Source organism: Vanessa cardui, chromosome 8 (assembly GCF_905220365.1).
Source record: "Vanessa cardui chromosome 8, ilVanCard2.1, whole genome shotgun sequence".
In the NCBI taxonomy this organism is placed as follows: domain Eukaryota; kingdom Metazoa; phylum Arthropoda; class Insecta; order Lepidoptera; family Nymphalidae; genus Vanessa; species Vanessa cardui.
The window spans coordinates 10613413-10634340 of NC_061130.1; the positions used below are offsets into that span (position 1 = coordinate 10613413).

Here is a 20928-nt window from a genome sequence, read left to right on the forward strand (position 1 = left end):
AAAAAAAATAATATAATTTTTTAATAAAGATGTAGGCAAGCGCGATTCACGCGCGGAATAGGGTAAACATACGACAAGCTATTTAATGTCTATTTTAAACATCTCACTCATAGGGCTATTCCTGTATTCACTGCCTTGAACCATCAAGCACGACCTATTTAAATTTCACGACTAAAGAACATTCGAGAATAACGATTTGTATTAAAAACCTTCCATGATTCATAGGCCTATAAATAAGTATAGCGCGTTTCAGCACGTGCCAATGGCTTCACAGGTATTTTTCGCTGAGTCTAGGTAACACAAGCTTATATAAGAATTCGTGTGGGTAGCTAACGGTGTGGAGCAAAATATACGCCGTTAAACGATCGTTACAAATAGAAATTTTGTCTGGGCTCTGGAATTCGTTAGGTTAGTTCTTTAACTATTTTTTAAAGTTGTGTGAAAGACTTTTTATGCGGTGCATTTTTTTTTCAATACATTGAAATTAATTTGTAAAAGTAGTTTTAACATAATTATAATTTAATCGTACTAATATAACTTATTTTTATTTGATGAATATGACTTTTATTCGATATAATATTTGCAATAAAGGTAACAATAAATTATTTTAAAAAAGGATGAAAAACTTAGTATTAACGAACGAAAAAGTAAAGGAGAATCAAAGACAAGATACATAACAACTTGCATAATCATTATGTAATATATCAATCAATATTGTAAGCTTCTTTGTTCGTAAGAATAGATTTAATGGAGACACGAATAGAAGTGATTAGCCACCGGCACGTGTGAGCGTAGATGAATGACACTTACCAACTTGAAAAGTGCAACAGCAAACAATGCAGTGCGAACTGGTTGACGTCACACGCATTCGGTGCAAAGTGCATGTATGCACCTTAATCTCTTCGCATTTATGCTGCCCTGGTGATCGTTCCTTTTGTGAGCGACACCAAAGGGGCCCTATCCCCTTCGAGAGCACCCTTCTCTGGGTCATCGCTCGTCAGTCGTCACTCGGTCACTGGCCTCAACGACCTTCGTTTACATTTCGCGTTTTCTCGTGTGATTTTAGAGTTATTACATTTATTGTTGTTACTATTTTTATTTTAGTAATTGATTACACGGGTGACGTAATACATGTTACGGTTTAATTTTATTTTTTTAAATCATTCAATCACTTGAAAGTAAATTTTAATAAATATGCTTAACTCATTTATTTTATTTACTTCTATCTAGGTAATCTCGTTTATCAACAATTTTATTTATTAATATATGATAGAGGTAAATTATATAAATCTTTAAAATTCGATACAACTACTTTTTTCAGATTTTTTGTATAATTACTATTTTTAGACTATGTATTTTATGTTTTATCAATGTTTGAAACCAGTTACAGGGGTTTAAAATGCAACATTAAAATTAAATTTATAAAAAAAAACTAGCAAAAAAATACAACATATTTAAAGACTGGTCTTACCAGGAACTCGAACGACAAGGAGTGCAGAAAACGAAAGAGTTCTACTATGCAATTTTCTGCATACTTTGTGCATTTCGCAAAATGAATATAATAATCCTAAGCTTTTGCTGCACTGTGGCCGATTTGAATTATCGATGTTATTCGTAATGTATACAACTTGTGTTTATTTTAACTATATTACTACACTGTATATAGTCAGATTACTTGTAAATATCAAACAGATAGAATATATACACCAACAAAAATAAATCCATGAGGCAGAATAAGAAGTCAGGAAAAACCAAAAATTGAATCACAAAAACGCATGGACGATACTGAAGTAAGAAAATGAGAGAAATACATTTCGAGTTTACCAGTTATTATTTATTCTAGTTGATTTAAAAATTACAAACATTTGTCCTGAAATCATAATTTGATGTAGACGAATACATTTTGCCAGATCTGATAGTCATCTCCTTCAAGGTTTAAATAAGTTCTATATTTTCAGGTCAAGTGAATAATTTTATTAATTACCCGTTAAATGACCCGATATCTTCATTGCATGGATTTTCAATACGACCATGTGAAATGCTTTAAGAAAATAGTTCGCAATCTCGACGTGATTCTTGTAAAATATACAGAAATTGTAGTATTACATTAAATATTTCTTAATTTTCCTAATAATAACGATTTCCTTACACCTCACGCCTAGACAAATGTCCAATGAGACAATTAACAAACCACAGCATATTTAATGAAAACAATAAGGGCGTATTTCTAAATTAAGAAAAGTTTTTTTATCAAATCCCGTTAACACAAAATACTTACAACCTTGTTCCAGTTACAAGTAGTAACTCCAAACGTCGAAGTTATAAATAACACTCACTAATCAAATATCACATCGTCGACATAATAAAACTGATTTAATTAAGATAAACGTGTAATAGCAAAGAAAATTATGGAATTCTGGTAGAATTTGAAATATTATATTTATTACTTAAAATAGGTTTCATTACAATTGGTATATAGAAGCAAAACTTTATTAAGTAATTTAAAAGTTCTTTTATACATATTTTTTTATGTTCTTATTAAATTTATTCGATGGAAAATATTTATTCCTATGTTCCACATACATACATGGGTGGATCAAGCTTAATAATATTTTGTAACATACTGTCTCTGAATAGACACAATCATAGAGTACTGAGTCAATCTCACTTTTAATGTGACTAAATACAGTTAATTCCAGTATTTTCATTTTATTTTATATCTTTAAGATATATCTTTAAGATAACCGATGAAACTGAAATTTGGCACACACTTGTACTGCTGATAAGAATACCAATTACAATATACATAAATATAATATGCGAAACCTTATAATTTGCTCAATATTCCAAATAAAGTTTTTTTTTTATAAATAATTACTATTCGCTTTGACCTATGACATAGCGAGTTAAACATCATCGGCATTTTTGCAAAACCTAAATAGAGTTTGGATTTGACTTCTATCTTTAATCATGACTTTTTACTAATGCGGTTAAGAAAAGGTCAGTTTTTAAAAATAAACTTCAATGTATTTTGATATAAAAAAACATTCAAATTAAATTTAACAGGAAGATGTTATTTACATAGAAGTTTGTTTTCTAAAAAAACTGATTATGGAGTTAAAACAAATTTATTAGTAATAAAATGTATGGTGCGGTACTTATTTCTATAATAAAGTATTTCAGTAATCGATTCTGACTGCGTAAGGAGATATTTTCGTCTCTCGTTTTCTCGTTTCTGCGTAGTGTCCGTTCTCACTGGTATTTACACCGATATCGCTTTGCGCCGTATAAAACACGTAAGGTGACTCAGTAGCGCTTATTTTGTTCTCAACTTTTGCGAGAGAGCCATCTAGTGACAGGCGTGTCAAACTCACGCAAGTGGTTAGTGTTACTGTGAAGTGTTTTGGAAATCCTCGTTTTTTAAAATGCCTGGACGTCCTATTTGGCAGGTAAATAAAGATTACATTTTATGTAGAAATACATAAAATAAATTCAAAATGATCATAAAGTTTATTTGGTATATGTGGATTACGTGTCTAATCATTTAATTTCATAATATGTAATATAATTAGAATAAGAACTGAAATTTAAATTTACTTCGATTAGTAATATATTATTTATTATTTATAAAGATAAAATTGAATATAAATAGATAAAAGAAAATATTGCTAGCTTATGACCGCGAAACAAATAAGATGAGTAATCCATTTGACCTTGGCAGATCCACCTGAAATTCAGGTAAATTATATGTAGGTCTAAAACTAAGTTTTTATTTGAATTATAAATGTTATATTATTTTCAGTTTAGTGTACAAGAGAGTTTCGCTAATCGTAATAGTTACTAATGATAATTCATATTTCAAATAGGTTAAATGTAAATAAAAAAAATAATTCAAAAGTATATTATTTACATCCTTACTTTAAATTAAAATAAAATAAACTTAATACTTGTAATAATAATATCACTCGCAAAGTATTAAAAACAAAACATTGCCTTCAATAGTAAACAACTAAAATTGACAAAGAATATATAATACAATACAATCCTTAAGAAATAGAATTTATTTATAAATAATATTAAAATAACCTAAATTTAAATTAAAGCATATTATGTACATATGATTTATTAATTTCTTTTATTATTTATTAAATTGGTTTTTAAGTCTCCAATCATAAAGTTTCCCGGCAGATTGTGGAATATTTGTTGCATGAAGCCTAATAAAATATCTTCTATAGTCTTTGATAATATTGGTCTCAAAGACTCGGAGACTGGACGCCAATTTGCGTTCAAATACGCATTTGTGCTATCCTCTGAAAAGTAAAAATGTATTTATTATAAATCTTACATTGCAATTGGTTTAAAATAAAATAATTTACCACCTTGAATGTTTAATAAAATAGTCACATTTATGTGATACAATTTGTTGTATTAAATTATCACAAATACCTGTCTTCTTTTGTTATTGAATTAATGCGAAATTGGATGATAAAAGTAAAAAGTAAAAAGAAAAATACACGCGTATACAATTCACCAACAAAATTGACCTATACAGTAATTAGTAATACACATATAATAATTTCCAAATGTTAAATAAAATATTAAAACTAAAATGAATGAGAATAATGTATTATTTTTTTAATGCAAAATACGGCGAATTGGCAACAATGGACTTCAAGGTCACACACAACAACGTCTCACGACGTTTCAACGTTGCAATTTGTAACACGAATATACTAGGCCATCATAAGTCTTGAAGATATGCTTAAAGTTAAACATTTTGAACACATAAGCGCCATCTATTATAGGATAGCAAAATCTCATGCAGGTTAATCTAGCGCGGTTGCCTTTCATATAGTACTAAATTATAACAACTGATGGCGCTGCTACATTGAATTTTATAAATGAAATAAACTTACCTAATGATGAAATTCCATCAAATAAATTGCTCATATGCAATTTAAGCCCCCCAATATTGTATTTAACATGCACTTTGGTTACATTAAAAAAAGGTAAATTATCTTTCTCATAAAGCTTCACATCGCTAACGATATCTATTGTCATGTTACCTGTAAAAGTGTGTCAATAATAAAACAAAGAAAATTCGACAATTTATTACAAAAAATAATATATACTTACTTGGTTCAAACCAACAAAGACCACTGCCAACTAGAGGTATTAACAATATTTTGCCTCTTAAGTCATAAGTACCCTCGATTCTAATTTTCGGAACACGAACTTTTGTATAAAAGTTGTATGTCTCACCATCTACTCTAAAAAAATTCACAAATGCTATAACGTAACACCTTAAAGTCATTGCAATATTAGTAAATTAGAATTATGAAAATGTTAACTTACTGACTGAGCAATACTTCGGTACGACCAAAACCTGTTACCACAACATTATCAAGTGCGGCATTAACATTAACTGGCCCATCGCCTTGCAAAATCCTTATTTTGGGAATATTTAGTGGATCTATAGGGGGCAAATTTATTTCTGGTAACCCTGTAAAAGAATAATAGTTTTATTTTCATAATTATGATTAAAAAATGTTACAACCATTTTATAATGTAAACAAGATGAAGAAATAGCACTTTCGCTTTCTGCTGGTTATGTCCCACTATACTAACACATTTCGTAAGTAAGACTATGTCACCAACTTCGAGGCTTATGAACCCATGATTGCTATGACTATTGAAGACAATTTACTTATTAGTTTAGTTACATAATGTAACTTATTACGATACCTTACACAGGCATTTTTTTATGTTAGACCCTTTTTCGTATTTTGGTCAACATAAAATACGTAATCAAACCTGTAGCCGTTCAATCTATGCGTCTTAATGAGGCAAAAATACAATCATTAGGTAATAGTTAATACCAGGGATTAAGCGATAAGAGTAGGTATGTAAGGCGTATTACCGTTGTGCAATAGAAATAGGCTCTGCAACAGCGACTTACGCAGCTGATTGGTCTAGTAACCGCACATTACCTACTTATCCGTAATACATAATGTCATAAAGAAATGTTATTTCATACGAATAACGACACAATGATATACAAAATATAGGTACCGGGCCCCAAGGCATTGAAGAGTTGTTGTACGGCGTCCTTAGAACAATCTTCGAAGTCGGGATCACTTTTCAAACAAGTCTGCACAAAATTAGCTAAAACATAAACGAACGAAAGATCAAATACAGCTATTATTTTTATAAACAACCGACTACTAGGACAAAATAAATTTAAGAAGATGAACTTTACTTTATAGAACATTAAAAATAAAATCTACAGGTAATTGATTAAAAGCGTAACAATAAAAATAAAAAATGTTTTATTATTAACGATTATAAGTTGAATAATATCATAAAACAGAAAAGAAAGCCTACACACAATAATACTTACGCTTCGTTTTATAATAATCAGCGACTATCGCTGAAAATTGGAGCACAGTGATCACTATAAAGAATATTAACTGCATGTTTTATTAGATTTACAATTAATTGCAGTTATGAACCTTAGGTTCGTGAGCCCCGAGCTGGCTGCTCGAGGTGGTAGGTTGTGACTGTCTCCTATGAGCCGGTCTGTTTGACTCCGTACCGAATGGTGGGGAGTACCACGCAATTGTTAGTATAAGTAAATATATTTTAAACTTTGCCCTTCTTAAGTAACTATCACTGATGAGTGCACAGCACACACAATCCCCCCCTTATTATATTAATGGATGATTTTTTCGATTCGTTTTCGAGACAAGTTACAGCGTAGGTACCTACCTAATGTAGCAATAGATACCAAGACAACATAGTCATGCAACAACTTTTATCTGACGCTTATATAATGTTTACATTTCTGTTTACTCGGTGTTTTCTTGCAATATCATCAATGTGACATTCTTTTCAATGGTATGTAGTTCTATTTTTAAAGTAATATGCATTATTACATCAATTAACGTATTGCAGAGATGTTAAGTCTATTGTTATATTGTTTTATTGGTCTCATTACAATAGTTGGATGTTTTATAAAAAATCACAAGATTTCTTATTGTCATTAAAATAGGTGTCTATCATATTGTTGTTATGTATATAAAATACTACGGCATTTAGTGTAGGCCTATAATTCATCATATTGGGTGATACTACCTAAAATAAGGACTACATGTGACCTAGAAACCATTGCAAGTATTACCACGCACACTTCCTGGGCAACTAGTTTTTCTAGTATGTTGTTTGGTGAAGCGATGCATTCGTAACCGAAACCTAATAATAGCAGATAACAAGTGTTACGCTCGTTCCGTATCAACGGTTCCTTGGACGTTAAATTTATTTGGCAATCAACATTTTTTACTCGTCATTTTAACTTTAATTTTATAAAGTATATAATTAAATAAGTATAAAGTATAATTTGTTGAGTAGATTTGCTCGGTTTCGCCAGTGTATGTTGCATGTATTAAGTAAGAGTAAATTCTATGTCTATTCCAAATATTATCGAAATCCGTTTTTGCATTATTAATTTACAAAAATCAATACAAACTATTATTACTAAATAATAAAGTATAATATTGACTTAACAATTAAGTAATTTTATTTCATGTATGTTAATATCCTTATAACAAAAGGGAAGTGTTATGAAATTATTACCTTATAGTTAGGTTAGGGTGACTAGAGAACGGCTTTGTAAACTTAAAGGCCTTGAGCAGTGAATGCGGTCTCGAAGCTTACACAATACACAGTGAGGCACAGGATAAAGGACTTATTAAAGAGCTTTAATGGTGTTTTTACCCGAGGTACTTAGTACAGCTGATATAATGTCTCGTCCGCAGCACTAAACATATAATATAGAAATTAGTAGTGTGGTAATGTAGGCAATTTTAACATTCGCGAGTAAGTACAAATGAATGATAATAAAGTTAATACAAAAACTCGTCAAACATAATATGACCCTCTCTTTTAAGTTAATAAAACGGTCGACAAAACCTGTAGAGACAAAAAAAAATTACAAATCTGTAAATTAAGCTTGAAGCAAGAAAGCACAGAAGCTCTCGTATAACTAAATGCTACGACCGCTCCTTCAATCGGTCAAATCCACAAGCGAAAACTAGTACTTAATAAAGTTTAATTTCAAGTAACATCATTTGTTGACTATCTCTTTTGCTCCCTAGTGTGACCTGAAAATCATCTTAGTGGTAATATCCGTTAATAAGTCGTAGTAGTAATTTTATTATATATTATTGTTATTGTGCTCTTTATTATAATTTAATTTACATAAGTATCATCATATTCAATTCAAGACCTCTCAGCTTTACTATTCGAGGTATATAGTTCAATGGCTCAAATTCAAAGTATCAATCAACCCTGTTGATTGTGTACAGGTGTAGGTGGTTCATTTCCGACGGTTACCACTTCGTGAAAAGAGCATAAAAAAGGTACATAACGCAGAATAACATCCGATACGTATATATAGATAGATTATTTAAGTAGTTAATTTGCATACGTAACGATTGATGTGTTCTGTGATAAATGTAGAGTTTCCTAAATAGGTACATGTTTTTTTACCGTGCCATTTTTAGTCTGTGCCAGTCTAGGCTAGAAAATTAGCACATTTCTATATTACATATTCATATATTTATCGATTTGCCTAACCGAATATGCAATCATTTTAGTCTGTTAATATTTAGAAAAGATCACATAGTCTAGGAAATAATCGTGATGTAATCTAGATCAAATCTTGATGAAACAGCATGTTGAAATTAAAATCATAAGTTAAAATAGTTGCCTGCGTCTTCGCTCGCTTTTATGAATTTAGGTCGTTAGGTGTCCGGTATAAAAATAGCTTATGTATTTACTCGAGTTTCAAGTTTGCTATAAACAAATTAAGTTATTAGTCTGTTAAACTTCCGAGAAAGCAAAACTTTTTGAATGTTGTCAAAACAGAATTTAAGCCTTAAACAGGTTTATTAAAAATAGAAGTTGATTGAAGGAAGAAAATAAAGGCCTCCTTGACTAACCTCTTTAATATATCTATTTTATCATTTTTAAGAAAATTTAAGCGAGACATTTTTCTCTCATAGTTATTACTCACAGACGTTTTATCTTTGATAATGAATACTAATCCTTTGTGTCTTTATATTACATAATAAAATCAAAATCAAAACAAACTATATTCAAGTAGGCTTTTACAAGCACTTTTGAATCGTCATTTTACAATAACATTGGATTGGTTTATTATAACTCAAAATAAATACAGTATTGAAAGATATGACTTAATATTTAAAAATATAAAAAAAGTCTTTTTGCCATTAAATATAATTAATTAGTCATACAAACAATTAAGATTTTGGCTCATATGATAGTAATTTTACAAAATCCACGCCAACGAACCCACGCACCATGGCTGATGAATAATTTCATCAAACTTTGTAAATCATTAGCATAATATGTAGGTAAGTACTAATTAGGGATGATGATCCTAAAATTTGTTTTATGGCGGTGTTCGGCATTTTGTGCAAACACTTGCATTCGGTCAATAGTTAGGCAAATATTTTTTTTACTTTACTTTCCTATTCAACATTCAGCCTGTCATATTTAAATTTAATATTTTTCTTACACGAAATGTAGTTATAATTACAGGATAACTATTAATTATTTAACAAAGTGTCATATTTTTCATAGATAATATTTCGATTTCATAACTAATTTCACCCCATATATGCGTGTGCATGACATAAATAAATTTTTATACCTATTTTATGCTATTTCTCTTCGTCTATCTATAAGTACATAAAATAAAATTGGAGTGTTTGTTTGTATTATTAAAATAGCCCTTAATTACTCAATGCACATGTATGTATACATGGTACATTACCAAAATAACATTTTTACAATTTTTGTCTGACTGTCTGTCTGTCTGTTTGTTAGGGCTAATCTCAGTAACGACTGGTCCGATTTTGACGGGACTTTCACTGGCAGATTACTGATATAATAAGGAGATAACAGATAACTAATATTTTTTTTTTGTTAAATTCCAAAGCGTACAAGGTCGCGGGCACAGCTAGTTTATAAAATAATCGTGTCGTAAATCGTAAGACGTATAATTTAGAAATTCATAAAATATTATCGGATCTGTAATTACTATTTTTTTGAGAGTAATTTGCAACATAATAATTACAGTTGATTATTCGTAATCGCCTCGTATATCATATCAAATCTAATTCGTAAAATATAAATTTAGCCTATCACCGATTTCTTGACGTAAACCATACTTATGTCAAGGCCTTTTAGTTGTAGTCATGAGTGAGGATAAATTCAACAGTACATCCTCGTTTCTTGGCTCCTGATCAAGATAAACAAATCATACAGCGTTGGAGCCCACGCGCGAATGGCATCGTTCTTTCTGGAACTCGAAACTCTTTCACTGCTTATGCAAGCCTGGTACTTTGACTTTCAATGATTTTCTACTAATGATTTCACTTTTGCCCTCCTAATTTTAATGTTTTCCATTTAAGATCCCCATAATAATTTTTCTTTTTAAGCAATGTTATTTTTGTTTCTGAACCCATTACAGAATTGACACGATGTAAGTACGTTTTTCTAAGAAAATTGTTTAATTAAATTGCTTATGAATCGTGCAAAGATTTTGTGGTTATTTCTCTGTCTCAACTCTATTTTATAGCTTCAAAATAGTTTATGGTTTAAATTTAAAAGATAAACCTATTTTTATGCGTTACGTTACTTAATACATTGTAATAGAGTCGATTTTCAATTTATTTTCTGCTTGTTTATTGGTTGGTAACTTTTCTCGGAATGGTTTATAATTTCTTCAATTAAATTTCAAAGGTATCGATCTTCTAATAGCACTTACATGCAATATTATCAATATGAAATGAAAATAATACGAAAAAATAATATTTGGAAATGATTATATGATTATTAAGGTCACATTCACGCAGTTATTCATTACATAGCATTTTACATATACATATATTTTTGTGTTAGATTGAGATACGCTCAGATACGCCTGCAGTGTAAGTCTGTAAGGACTTCGTATTTCTCTTGTAAAATGTTAACAAACAGACTATCGCGTTTATTTATATACGCTAGTTTGATACGTGTATCATATAAATATATGTATATATATATATATATATATATATATATATATATATATATATATATATATATAGTCAAAATTGAATATATCAATTTGACATTTCACGTTCGTGTTCTACGATGAGTTAGTAAAGACTTAGTGTAATAAAATAACATTATATTTAGAAAATCTAATCAAGCATGAATATGTAAAAGAATATATGGGTGCTACACAGAGGTACAAATTTATAAAACCGCGTTTAGGTGATCTTGTGGTCTGTCAAATCTATAATTCTATTTTGTCTAACGTCAAATATCAGTATCTACCAGCCAGTTTTATAAGTTCCGTAAATATAATTACTAAGTTTACAGAAATAGTAATATATATCGTAGATAATGTAATATAATAACATAATATATATTATAATATTTTAGATCCCATTAGGTCATTGGTGTTATAAGAATAGATTTTATATTTATTCTCTTTTAAATTTCTATGAATTTCAATTTCAATAATGTAACTAAAATAGTTAAAGCAGAGATTTATTACATTAGAGAGATAACGATTGCAAACACGATTGTGTTTTTTTGTCGATTATGGCGCTTTGGGTTCGAAGAAACAATATGTGTATTATATAAGTGTAGTGTAGTTACATAAGTAATCATGTTTCATATTATGTTATAAAGTTCAATGTTTCTAGCTAAACAAAAATACGATAAGATATTACTAGATGTAAACACATAAAACATTTATTTTTTTTATAAATGATTATTAAGCTAGTTCTGGCAGACCTAAACAACAATTCTTTGACATTTTAAAAAATATTTTGAAATCTCGACGCGTTGAGATGTTGTGTTAAGTTTGTCAATTATTACTTTCGCTTACATCGTTTATCTGTCAACAATTTTGTTCATTTTGTAATAATATGCGCATAGCTTCATCTGAGCATGCATATTACTACGGAATTTAGTTATAGTACTTCTCACAGTCGCGATATAGTGAATTTTAGTAACTATCAACTCTTTCAATTGCTTCAATCTCAACTTTTCCGCAAGGATAAAAATGATCTAGACTCAAATTTATTATAACGCAGAATGAAATTACTCATACGTAAATAAGATCGAGGAGAAATGGCCCAGTGGTTGGAACGCGTGCATCTTAACCGATGATTGCGGGTTCAAGACCCGGCAAACACCACAGAATATTTATGTGCATAATTTGTGTTTCATCTCGTGCTCAGCTGTGAAGGAAAACATCGTCAGGAAACCTGCATGTGTCTAATTTCAAACAAATTCTGCCTATGCCTGCATGTGTATTCCACCAACTCGCATTGGAATAGCGTATTAAAATAAATTCCAAACCTTCTCCTCAAAGGGAAAGGAGGCCTTAGCCCAGCAGTGGAAAATTTACAGGCTGTTGTCGTTCGTTTGTAAAGTATAACTATCACAGTGTAATATAAATATAATATAACATATTTAGATGTGTGAGTGTTTAACACATTTTCATTCCAAATAAATTTGGTAGATGATTCTAATTTATACACCATGTCAATTAAATATGTCATTTCGAATTGTTAATTAGAAAATCTCTAATAATGTTTAACTTGGCACATTCTAATGTCTGATCTTAAATAATAATTGTATGAGATAAATAATTGTTTGTGACAAATGACAGCTTAAACATGAATTCATCAATGTCAACGCAAATAACTTCTATTCCCGAATATAACATTGAATGATTGTTGATTAAGATTTATATGATTTTTATTACATAATATTGATTAGAGTTTTATTTATAGTTTGACGACTATTCTAAACGCACTCCAAATAAGATTTTTTATGTAATCTTTAATTTATAACAAGACAAACTTATGTACTCATAAATATAATGTTTTAAAATTTTACGTTTTAAATCACATTAAAAGTAAAAAGAAATTATACAAAAAGTTTTTTATTAAATAATATAAAATATGTACAAAATTAGATTAGTCAGGTAAAAAGTTCTTAAGATTGTTAGAAAACAATATTGCATTTCCCCTTTATAAAATTCATTGCTTGAGTGTTCAATCAAAATAAAAAAAAAATAACAAACATTCATCGAGCAACATATGAAAAAAACACTTTACCCTGAGAATTTTAAAGATAAAATTAGCTACAGTTTTGAAAAAAATACTGATTTACCGAATAAGTCGGTTTTGGTCTTAAATATTTGACATGGTGATGATATGTTATTAGTTAGGTAATTACATATGGCGGGTGTTGCCAAATCCACCATGGCCGGATTGAGAGGCGCCCTTATTATAGCCCATCTGGAGATTGAGTTCAGCGTTGTGCGCTCTAAGCTGTTCCTCTGTAAAGGTACGTTCGTTCTTTTCCGCCATCTTAGGTCCTAGCTGCGGACCATTGTATTCTGGGTGTTTCTGAGTCTAAAAACATTAAATTAATTTGAATTATTCGAACATTATTTAATATAACATTTTTTAAATTAAATACTTACAATTCTGCCAAGTGAGTATAAACATAAGGTGACTTGAGGAATGTTACGCCTCTCAAATAAATCAGCCGTCTGGAAAATTTCCTCTTCTGGAACGCCGTACTTTTTAACAGCTGCTTGGAACCTGAAATTCACGATGTTAGACATGAATGACACATGAATAAATAAATAAAATTAGCGTGTATTTAACGATATTACGTATGTAACTATATTACATTATGTAAGACATTATAGATAAAACACTATGTTGTGACTTCAAATTGAATACCTTTGGATGTTTTCCATGAGCTGGAAGTTGGTCCCTCTCTCTTGAATCTTTTTGACTGATCCAGGAGCTAACTTGTTAATCAGTTTGCACAGCACAGTTCCATCCTTGAGGATATCCTCATATTCCCCCTTAGGACGGGGCTCCCCGAGTACGGTGTATATCCAGACGAGAACTTCCTCCTCTTGTTCCTTGTTTCTAGCCTGCAAACATTTGTGTTTATGTCAGAGACGTAAATAAAAGCAAAGACTTTGAACAACAGCCATAAAATATCTGCTCCAGTGCCAAGTCGTTTGATGGTAGCGCGACCGGATTCCAGAATCATATCCGAAAATAACGTTAACGCAAACCTACGGATGTTATCTCAATGATGCGCCTGGAAAGCTTTCGAGATTAAAGGACGCGTGCAGTAATTCAGCGCAGACTGAATACGCGCAGCTGCGTCTGCGATCATGAATGTGCCATTAACATAGATCCAAAATAAAAATAACGAAACATTATTTCTAAAACATTATGTACAGATTAAAAAGATTTATTGAGATGAATTAACAAAACCGAAACTCATTAAAAAAATACATTATGTAATCATAATTATTATTAAACAAATTATTAAAAAATATATTGATATAAAAATGATTTAAGGCTCTTACGGGCATCTTGATAAGATCTGCAATTTAATGAACACTAATGAAACGAGTATCCTGATCCGTACCAAAATGTGGACTGGCTTCGAAGCCGCCCGCCCAAAGCCGGTCAGCGTCCGCGGGGGCGGCGAACGTCATTTCGCCAGTTGTTTTCAACAAGCTTGTAATTATAGTTATTACACCATTGCCGTCCAGGCTATCATGGTGTGATTGGTCATAAAACGATGTCGAACTTAAAATGTTTACGGTCAAATGAAAAAGCTGTCTGTTGTTAATTTTGTTTTAAACTATCAACTCACGAATATGAAATGTTTAAAAGTGTTTTGAAATAAATGATAACGGTTATCATAATTGAAATAAATTTGGTTAATTCGCGCGAGTAAAATTGAGGCTTGTAATACATGTTTTTTTTTAATTACTCTTATACAGATAATAGAGTATTACAAAGAGGTGAGTTTTGTTTTTGAACAAGTTTCGATAGTAATTGTCGTATTATCTGTTAATGTTTTAATTGTAGATTGCACATAAACCTTTTTTTTTTATAAGCATGAAATAGTTATTCGCAAACTATTTAAAATTACTTTTAATATCCTCGTATGCAACTTTATCAAATTTTCATTTCTCAAATTTTATACAACATCGTATAAAGACTCAGCTTTAGAAACATCTCGTATATCTTTTTATATTTATCATCGGATGAATTCAGTATGATGCAATTTCCGGCTTTTAAATCTATTTTGGTTTTAAAAATAGTCTGTTCTCTTTCAATTTCGATACCAATAAACCGTTGCACGAGCGATAAATCTTGCTAATAAATGTGAATATTTGTACATGTCACTCTAACACACTCGAATTATAATTAAAATATATAATGGGATCTGGTTAAGAGTTTTTTATATAGATACATATATTATAATTTTACTAAGTATATTTTGGTCTTAATTTAGCATAATTAACAGTCTACTCATATTGTTCTTATTTTTTAATACAGTACTTTATACTTACTTTAATGTTTAATAGAATCATATATCAAACCATTTACATAATGTGTTTTTAAATATAAAATGCAAAATTAAAATATCAAACTCTTTCTCTACATTTTATTTGAATTCAACTGACATTAAATCGTAAACATTCGTCGTTTGGCAGTAGCATTAAAAATAAGCTTTCAGTGCCTAATTTCGTCGGCACATACATTTTATTATGGTTAATCCTAGTTACGACAAGCTCTTCAACTGTAAAAAAAATATCTTTCTGAATAGTTAACACAGCTGCAAATTTTAAATGGTCGTTTCGGCTCAGTGACATAATGTATTTAAATTGCTTTTCCACGTCCAAATCAGTGAAATTATCCAAACAAAACAAAAGAATGAAGATATAAGATTTTTTAGAACCTAATACTACCAGAACCAAAAAACGCAAAGCAATGATAGCAACAAATCGCTTATATATCTAGGTATAATACTCATCCTTTTATCCGATTAATGAAATGTTAACATTGTTAGTAATAACAAAAGACACAATTTTTACAGATAATAAAGATTTGTAAACTTAAATTTAACATTTCGAACTTTCCGATGGCTAAGATAATTTAAGATTAAGCCATAATAAATTCAAAAACTGATATAGATCGTATGCAAGGTTATGTTTTTCCATAGTATAAATAAATCATACAAGTGTTATATGCACTCTTATTCATCAGGTTTTATTAAATATAGAATGTGTAATGGACCATAAATCTGGACTAAATAGATGTGGGCGATACCGCAAATAGCATATTATTTTTGTTATATATGTATGTACGTTTGACATTAATGTCGCTATATTCTATTAAGGTAACATTATTATTTCTATTACATATTTATCCTTGAGTGCAATAAGGTAAAAAAACAGTACTTCATAAACATTAACTTTAAAACGTTATTATAATTTTCAACCGACTTCAAAAAGAAGGAGGTTATCAATTCGTCTGTATTTTTTTTTTATGTTTGTTACCTCATAACTTTTCACTGGGTGGACCGATTTTGATAATTGTTTTTTGTTTGAAAGGTAATGCTTCCCGTGGGGTTATTTTAATATTATTTTTTTCCGATGATGGTATCCGTATGAAAACGACATAAGTCTTAAATTTGCATTATGTATATGCGCGACAAATAGGTGAATAACTGAAAATCACGTTAACCAATTTTGATGATGAGGTTCTGAGCATAGGATCCATTACAAAGTAACGGAACGGAAGGGAACGGAACAATTCTGAGGAGCACGTTAGCGATACTCGGTCGAATCTTTTATTTATAGGTTATTGGGATATTTGACACACCTTCCGTAATAAGGTTATGTTTATGTAATTATCATAGTCGAATATTATAATCAACTAGCTACCCACCCCGGCTTTGCACGGGTGCAATATTGATACTAAATATACTACAGAATTTGTTTATTTACGACATCACATTGCAAACTTCTAAAATTATCAGTGTTTCTTTACTATATTGTTCATGTGCTATTTATACAAACCTTCCCCTGGAATTACACTATCTATTAAAAAAAACCTCATCAAAATCCGTTGTGTAGATTTAAAGATATAAGATAAGATATGGAATGTAGTTATAATTATTGATATATTTGGAGTCGGTGCCTGCCAAGAAAACCCTACAGTATATCTATCAAAAAACAATACGAGAATACTTTAACAAATATGTTTTTTACCAATTACCTTTTATACAATAATATACTGGATCAATCAAGGGGCTCGTATCGCTTCTTTCTTTTGATTACGATTTGAACGAATTTAAATCACGTATATTAATTATTTTTATCATTCTGTAAAGTGCTCGAAACGTCGGGATGATAAAAATTATTAATATACGTTAAAACTAGTTTTATTTGTGTGTGCAGAGTACATTAAAATATTATTATTTAGAAAGGTTTCATTTTCGGCAGATATTTTTTATTTTCATGTGTAATAATCGCGAAAATATTATTACAGACAACCTATTATAGTTGTTTTTTCTTTATCAGAAAACTAATTTCGCTTTACTCGCGCGCGATTGTCGAGTGGGTATAGGTATATGTGGATATGTTATTTTCCATACCCCTCAGAACGTATGTGTAAAATATCATGATTATCGGTCCAATATTTAAGACGATAAAGGGTTACAAATAAACTCACTTTTGCAATTATAATATAAGGATATTCAATAGATTAATAAAACGACAATATTTATTTGTGACGAAAATTCTTTCACTTAACTTCTCTTACATTTGAATTACAAAATATTATTAATATTCATTAAAACTAAGTACTTATAATGTATAAATACATCTCGTATTGGCATTTACCCAACAAAGTCGAAGTATGTTTCCAAGTTGGCACGTGTCGGGAAACCCCTTAAAAATTGATACTTACAGTTAAATTGTGTATTATTTACTGTGACATTTATTGATGCTGCTTACGTTGTTTTAAATTTAAATGTTTATCTCAATTAAAAATGTGTAGAAAAATTTTCTTCTAGCACATATTAAATGCAAAGGTGCTCTGTTAACGCCATAAAATAAAATATTATAAAACATAATTATATTACATACATTATACGATAAATTAATTCCTTTCATAGTTTCATTATTATATCTTTCATTAATTTGGTATACATTGTATACCCAATTAACCTAATTAGAGTAAAGAAAAAGTCGTATACAGTACAACAATGAAATAAATAAAATATTTTTTCTTTTCTCTATTAAGATGATCCTATTTTAAAGTGTACAGCGCTGAGCCCATGGCTTAAAAGTTTGTACCTATGTATAGACTTGTTTGAAATTGTGTCTATGTATTATTTATAGTAGGTTATTACCGGTATTTTTTTATTTAAAATTGTCATTCCAGAGTCCATTAAAAGGTAAACAAATCGTATTTTTTACCAAGTAACACATTTTAAAAATACACGTTTTCAATATTTCGTATACACGATTATTTGAAAGTAACTAAAAGTTCCCTTTTTGGGCGACCGAGATATATCTACAAAGGCTTCACTCGGCTAGTCTTATTATATTCTATATATGTACTTTGCCTAAATACCAGTTTATATAACTTAGGTAAAGTAACGTAGGCCCTAAATTCATATTGACTAATTTTGGTAAATTAGATGTTAATACTTTACTACAATTTCCGCTAGTTATATATGAACATAAGAATTATATAAAACGACGATTTGATTAGACTACAGCATCTAAGTCAATGTTATAAATTAATCCAGTATCTTTGAATTATTTATTAAATTAAGTTTTATTTTTAGTGCGCTGGCAAGCGTGAACCCGAAAAAGAACAAGAAGCACAGAGATGGATTGAAGCTGTTACTGGAGAAAAGTTCCCTTCAGATGTTCCTTATGAGTTAGCCCTTAGGAACGGAATCATCCTTTGCAAGTTAATGAACAGACTACAGCCAGGCATCATCCCCAAGGTTAACGTGTCCGGGGGAGATTATAAATTTATGGATAATATTAGCCAGTAAGTTTATTTTATAATTATATTTAGAATAATTACTGTTGAACTTACAAATAAAACTCTTGATGAACATGCTAATTTAAATATTTAATTGCGAGACACATCCAAACAAGTTAAATTCGCCACATCTGTACGCGTTCTTGCTTTGCATACAAGAAATGTTCATTTTTAATTTTTTTAATTACAATGAAAAATCACATGTAAACCCAATGGTTATACGTTCAGTTTAATTAAATTCGACTCAATTATTATTATTACAGGTTCCAAAACGCTTGCATCAAATACGGAGTTCCTGACACGGACCTATTCCAATCCACTGATTTGTGGGACCAGAAAAACATTGCTCTCGTCACGCAGACAATCTTTGCTCTTGGCAGAACGGTAATTGTTACTTAAATTTATCCTAATTAATACCAACTACCGAAACAAAAGTGATTTATTCGAATAATTTTAATGATACTACTATATAAACCTTAAACAAATTATCATTATTAAAAGAAATAAGTTTCAATCGATTATTATTTAACCCATTATGGCATTAAACCCATTAAGACCATTATACATTTTAAGCAATCTTTGAACATTGTATTAAACTAAATGTTTTCTGAAGTTAATATACTGTACAACTCTAAAAAAAACGATTAATTGTTTGTTTATTATTTTTACAGACGTACAAACATCCGGAATGGCGTGGTCCCGGTCTTGGTCCAAAACCCGCTGAGGAAAACCGACGTGAGTTTAGCGAAGACGTTCTTCGTGCTGGCGAAGCGGTAATCGGTCTTCAAGCTGGTACAAACAAACTGGCCTCACAATCTGGACAAAACTTCGGCGCTTCACGCAAAATCATTCTCGGCAAGTGAAGTACTAGGAGAATAGGCGCTTGAAGAACCTTAAACGTATTTATAACTTTAGGTTTTAAATAATATGTAGTCTATTGCATATTTTTATTAAAGCTATGAAACCTTTACCAAAGATTATTTAGTTTTATTTATGTAAGTACAATTATATTTAAAGTTCTTTAAGTTGTATGTATGTAACCGAAAAAACAAACCAAAAATGTACTCTTAAATCTTCAAAAACTTACGTTCAATTACAATAAACTAACTATAATGGTTATTATGAAAAATGATGTATTAATAGTTTCATTTAACATATTACATAAATAATATATTCACAAAAATAAAACGATTAACAAACTTTTTAAATACCTAGGTATATTTCAAACTTTTGTATAATATTTAACTCAATGTAAAATATTTACTAAAAATTTCAATGAAAAACAATTTATGCTTGACATAACTAGGTACCTAAATGTGATCTCTGAAAAATAGTTAAAACGAAGTTAAGAACTGCTAGTTATGTAAAATTTTTAATAATTTATAATATTATCATGGATAAACTTACTTTAGAAATACTGTATATATCTATCTGTATTAAAAAGGCATGTTATGATTTTTTTAAATAAAAGATTTAAGAAACCTACAAAAATGTATTGTTATTAACCTGGTCTTAATCCCTTCTTCTGAACTGACGTAAAATTATTTCTTTATCAATAGAAAATATTTCCGGATAAAAAATGATGTTGTTGGAACATTAAAAACCGCGTCTGCCACCATGAAAGCCTTGTAATACTGATTGAAAGGTGTTTTAATTTATATAAAAAAATAGGGGCTACTTCATTTTCTGTCTCTCTCTGACGCTAATGCTTAGAATCCTTCTGAAAATGACAAAAGCGTAAGAGGCAGACATGCAAGTTTCTTAACATTGCAGTAACAATATTATAATTTGAAAAAAAATTAATAGGTATATGACGAGCACACCACAGAAAATACCCCTTTTCGGCGCTGTCAATAAACAGAGCTTCATAAATACTACAAAAGAATTTAGTTATGTAATGTAATATAATTTACCTACATAGTTTTATTACATTTTAAAATCGATA

The 20928-nt window shown here is 29.9% G+C and overlaps 3 protein-coding genes across 3 annotated transcripts; 1 reads left to right on the top strand and 2 right to left on the bottom strand.

Moving 5' to 3' along the window:
- Positions 1-3245: 3245 nt before the first annotated feature.
- On the top strand, positions 3246-20468 carry LOC124531818 (muscle-specific protein 20-like). Its single transcript, XM_047106355.1, has 4 exons — positions 3246-3449; positions 18778-18989; positions 19247-19367; positions 19655-20468. The coding sequence occupies exons 1-4, from the start codon at positions 3426-3428 to the stop codon at positions 19844-19846; spliced, it is 549 nt and encodes a 182-aa protein (XP_046962311.1). The 5' UTR covers positions 3246-3425; the 3' UTR covers positions 19847-20468.
- On the bottom strand, positions 3320-6670 carry LOC124531817. The gene is made up of 6 exons (XM_047106353.1): positions 6401-6670; positions 6073-6165; positions 5356-5503; positions 5137-5270; positions 4917-5066; positions 3320-4310 (listed from the first exon to the last, which is right to left on the bottom strand). The coding sequence occupies exons 1-6, from the start codon at positions 6474-6476 to the stop codon at positions 4126-4128; spliced, it is 786 nt and encodes a 261-aa protein (XP_046962309.1). The 5' UTR covers positions 6477-6670; the 3' UTR covers positions 3320-4125.
- Positions 13015-14731, bottom strand: LOC124531819 (myophilin). Its single transcript, XM_047106356.1, has 4 exons — positions 14489-14731; positions 13842-14041; positions 13577-13697; positions 13015-13505 (listed from the first exon to the last, which is right to left on the bottom strand). The coding sequence occupies exons 1-4, from the start codon at positions 14492-14494 to the stop codon at positions 13323-13325; spliced, it is 510 nt and encodes a 169-aa protein (XP_046962312.1). The 5' UTR covers positions 14495-14731; the 3' UTR covers positions 13015-13322.
- Positions 20469-20928: the final 460 nt, after the last annotated feature.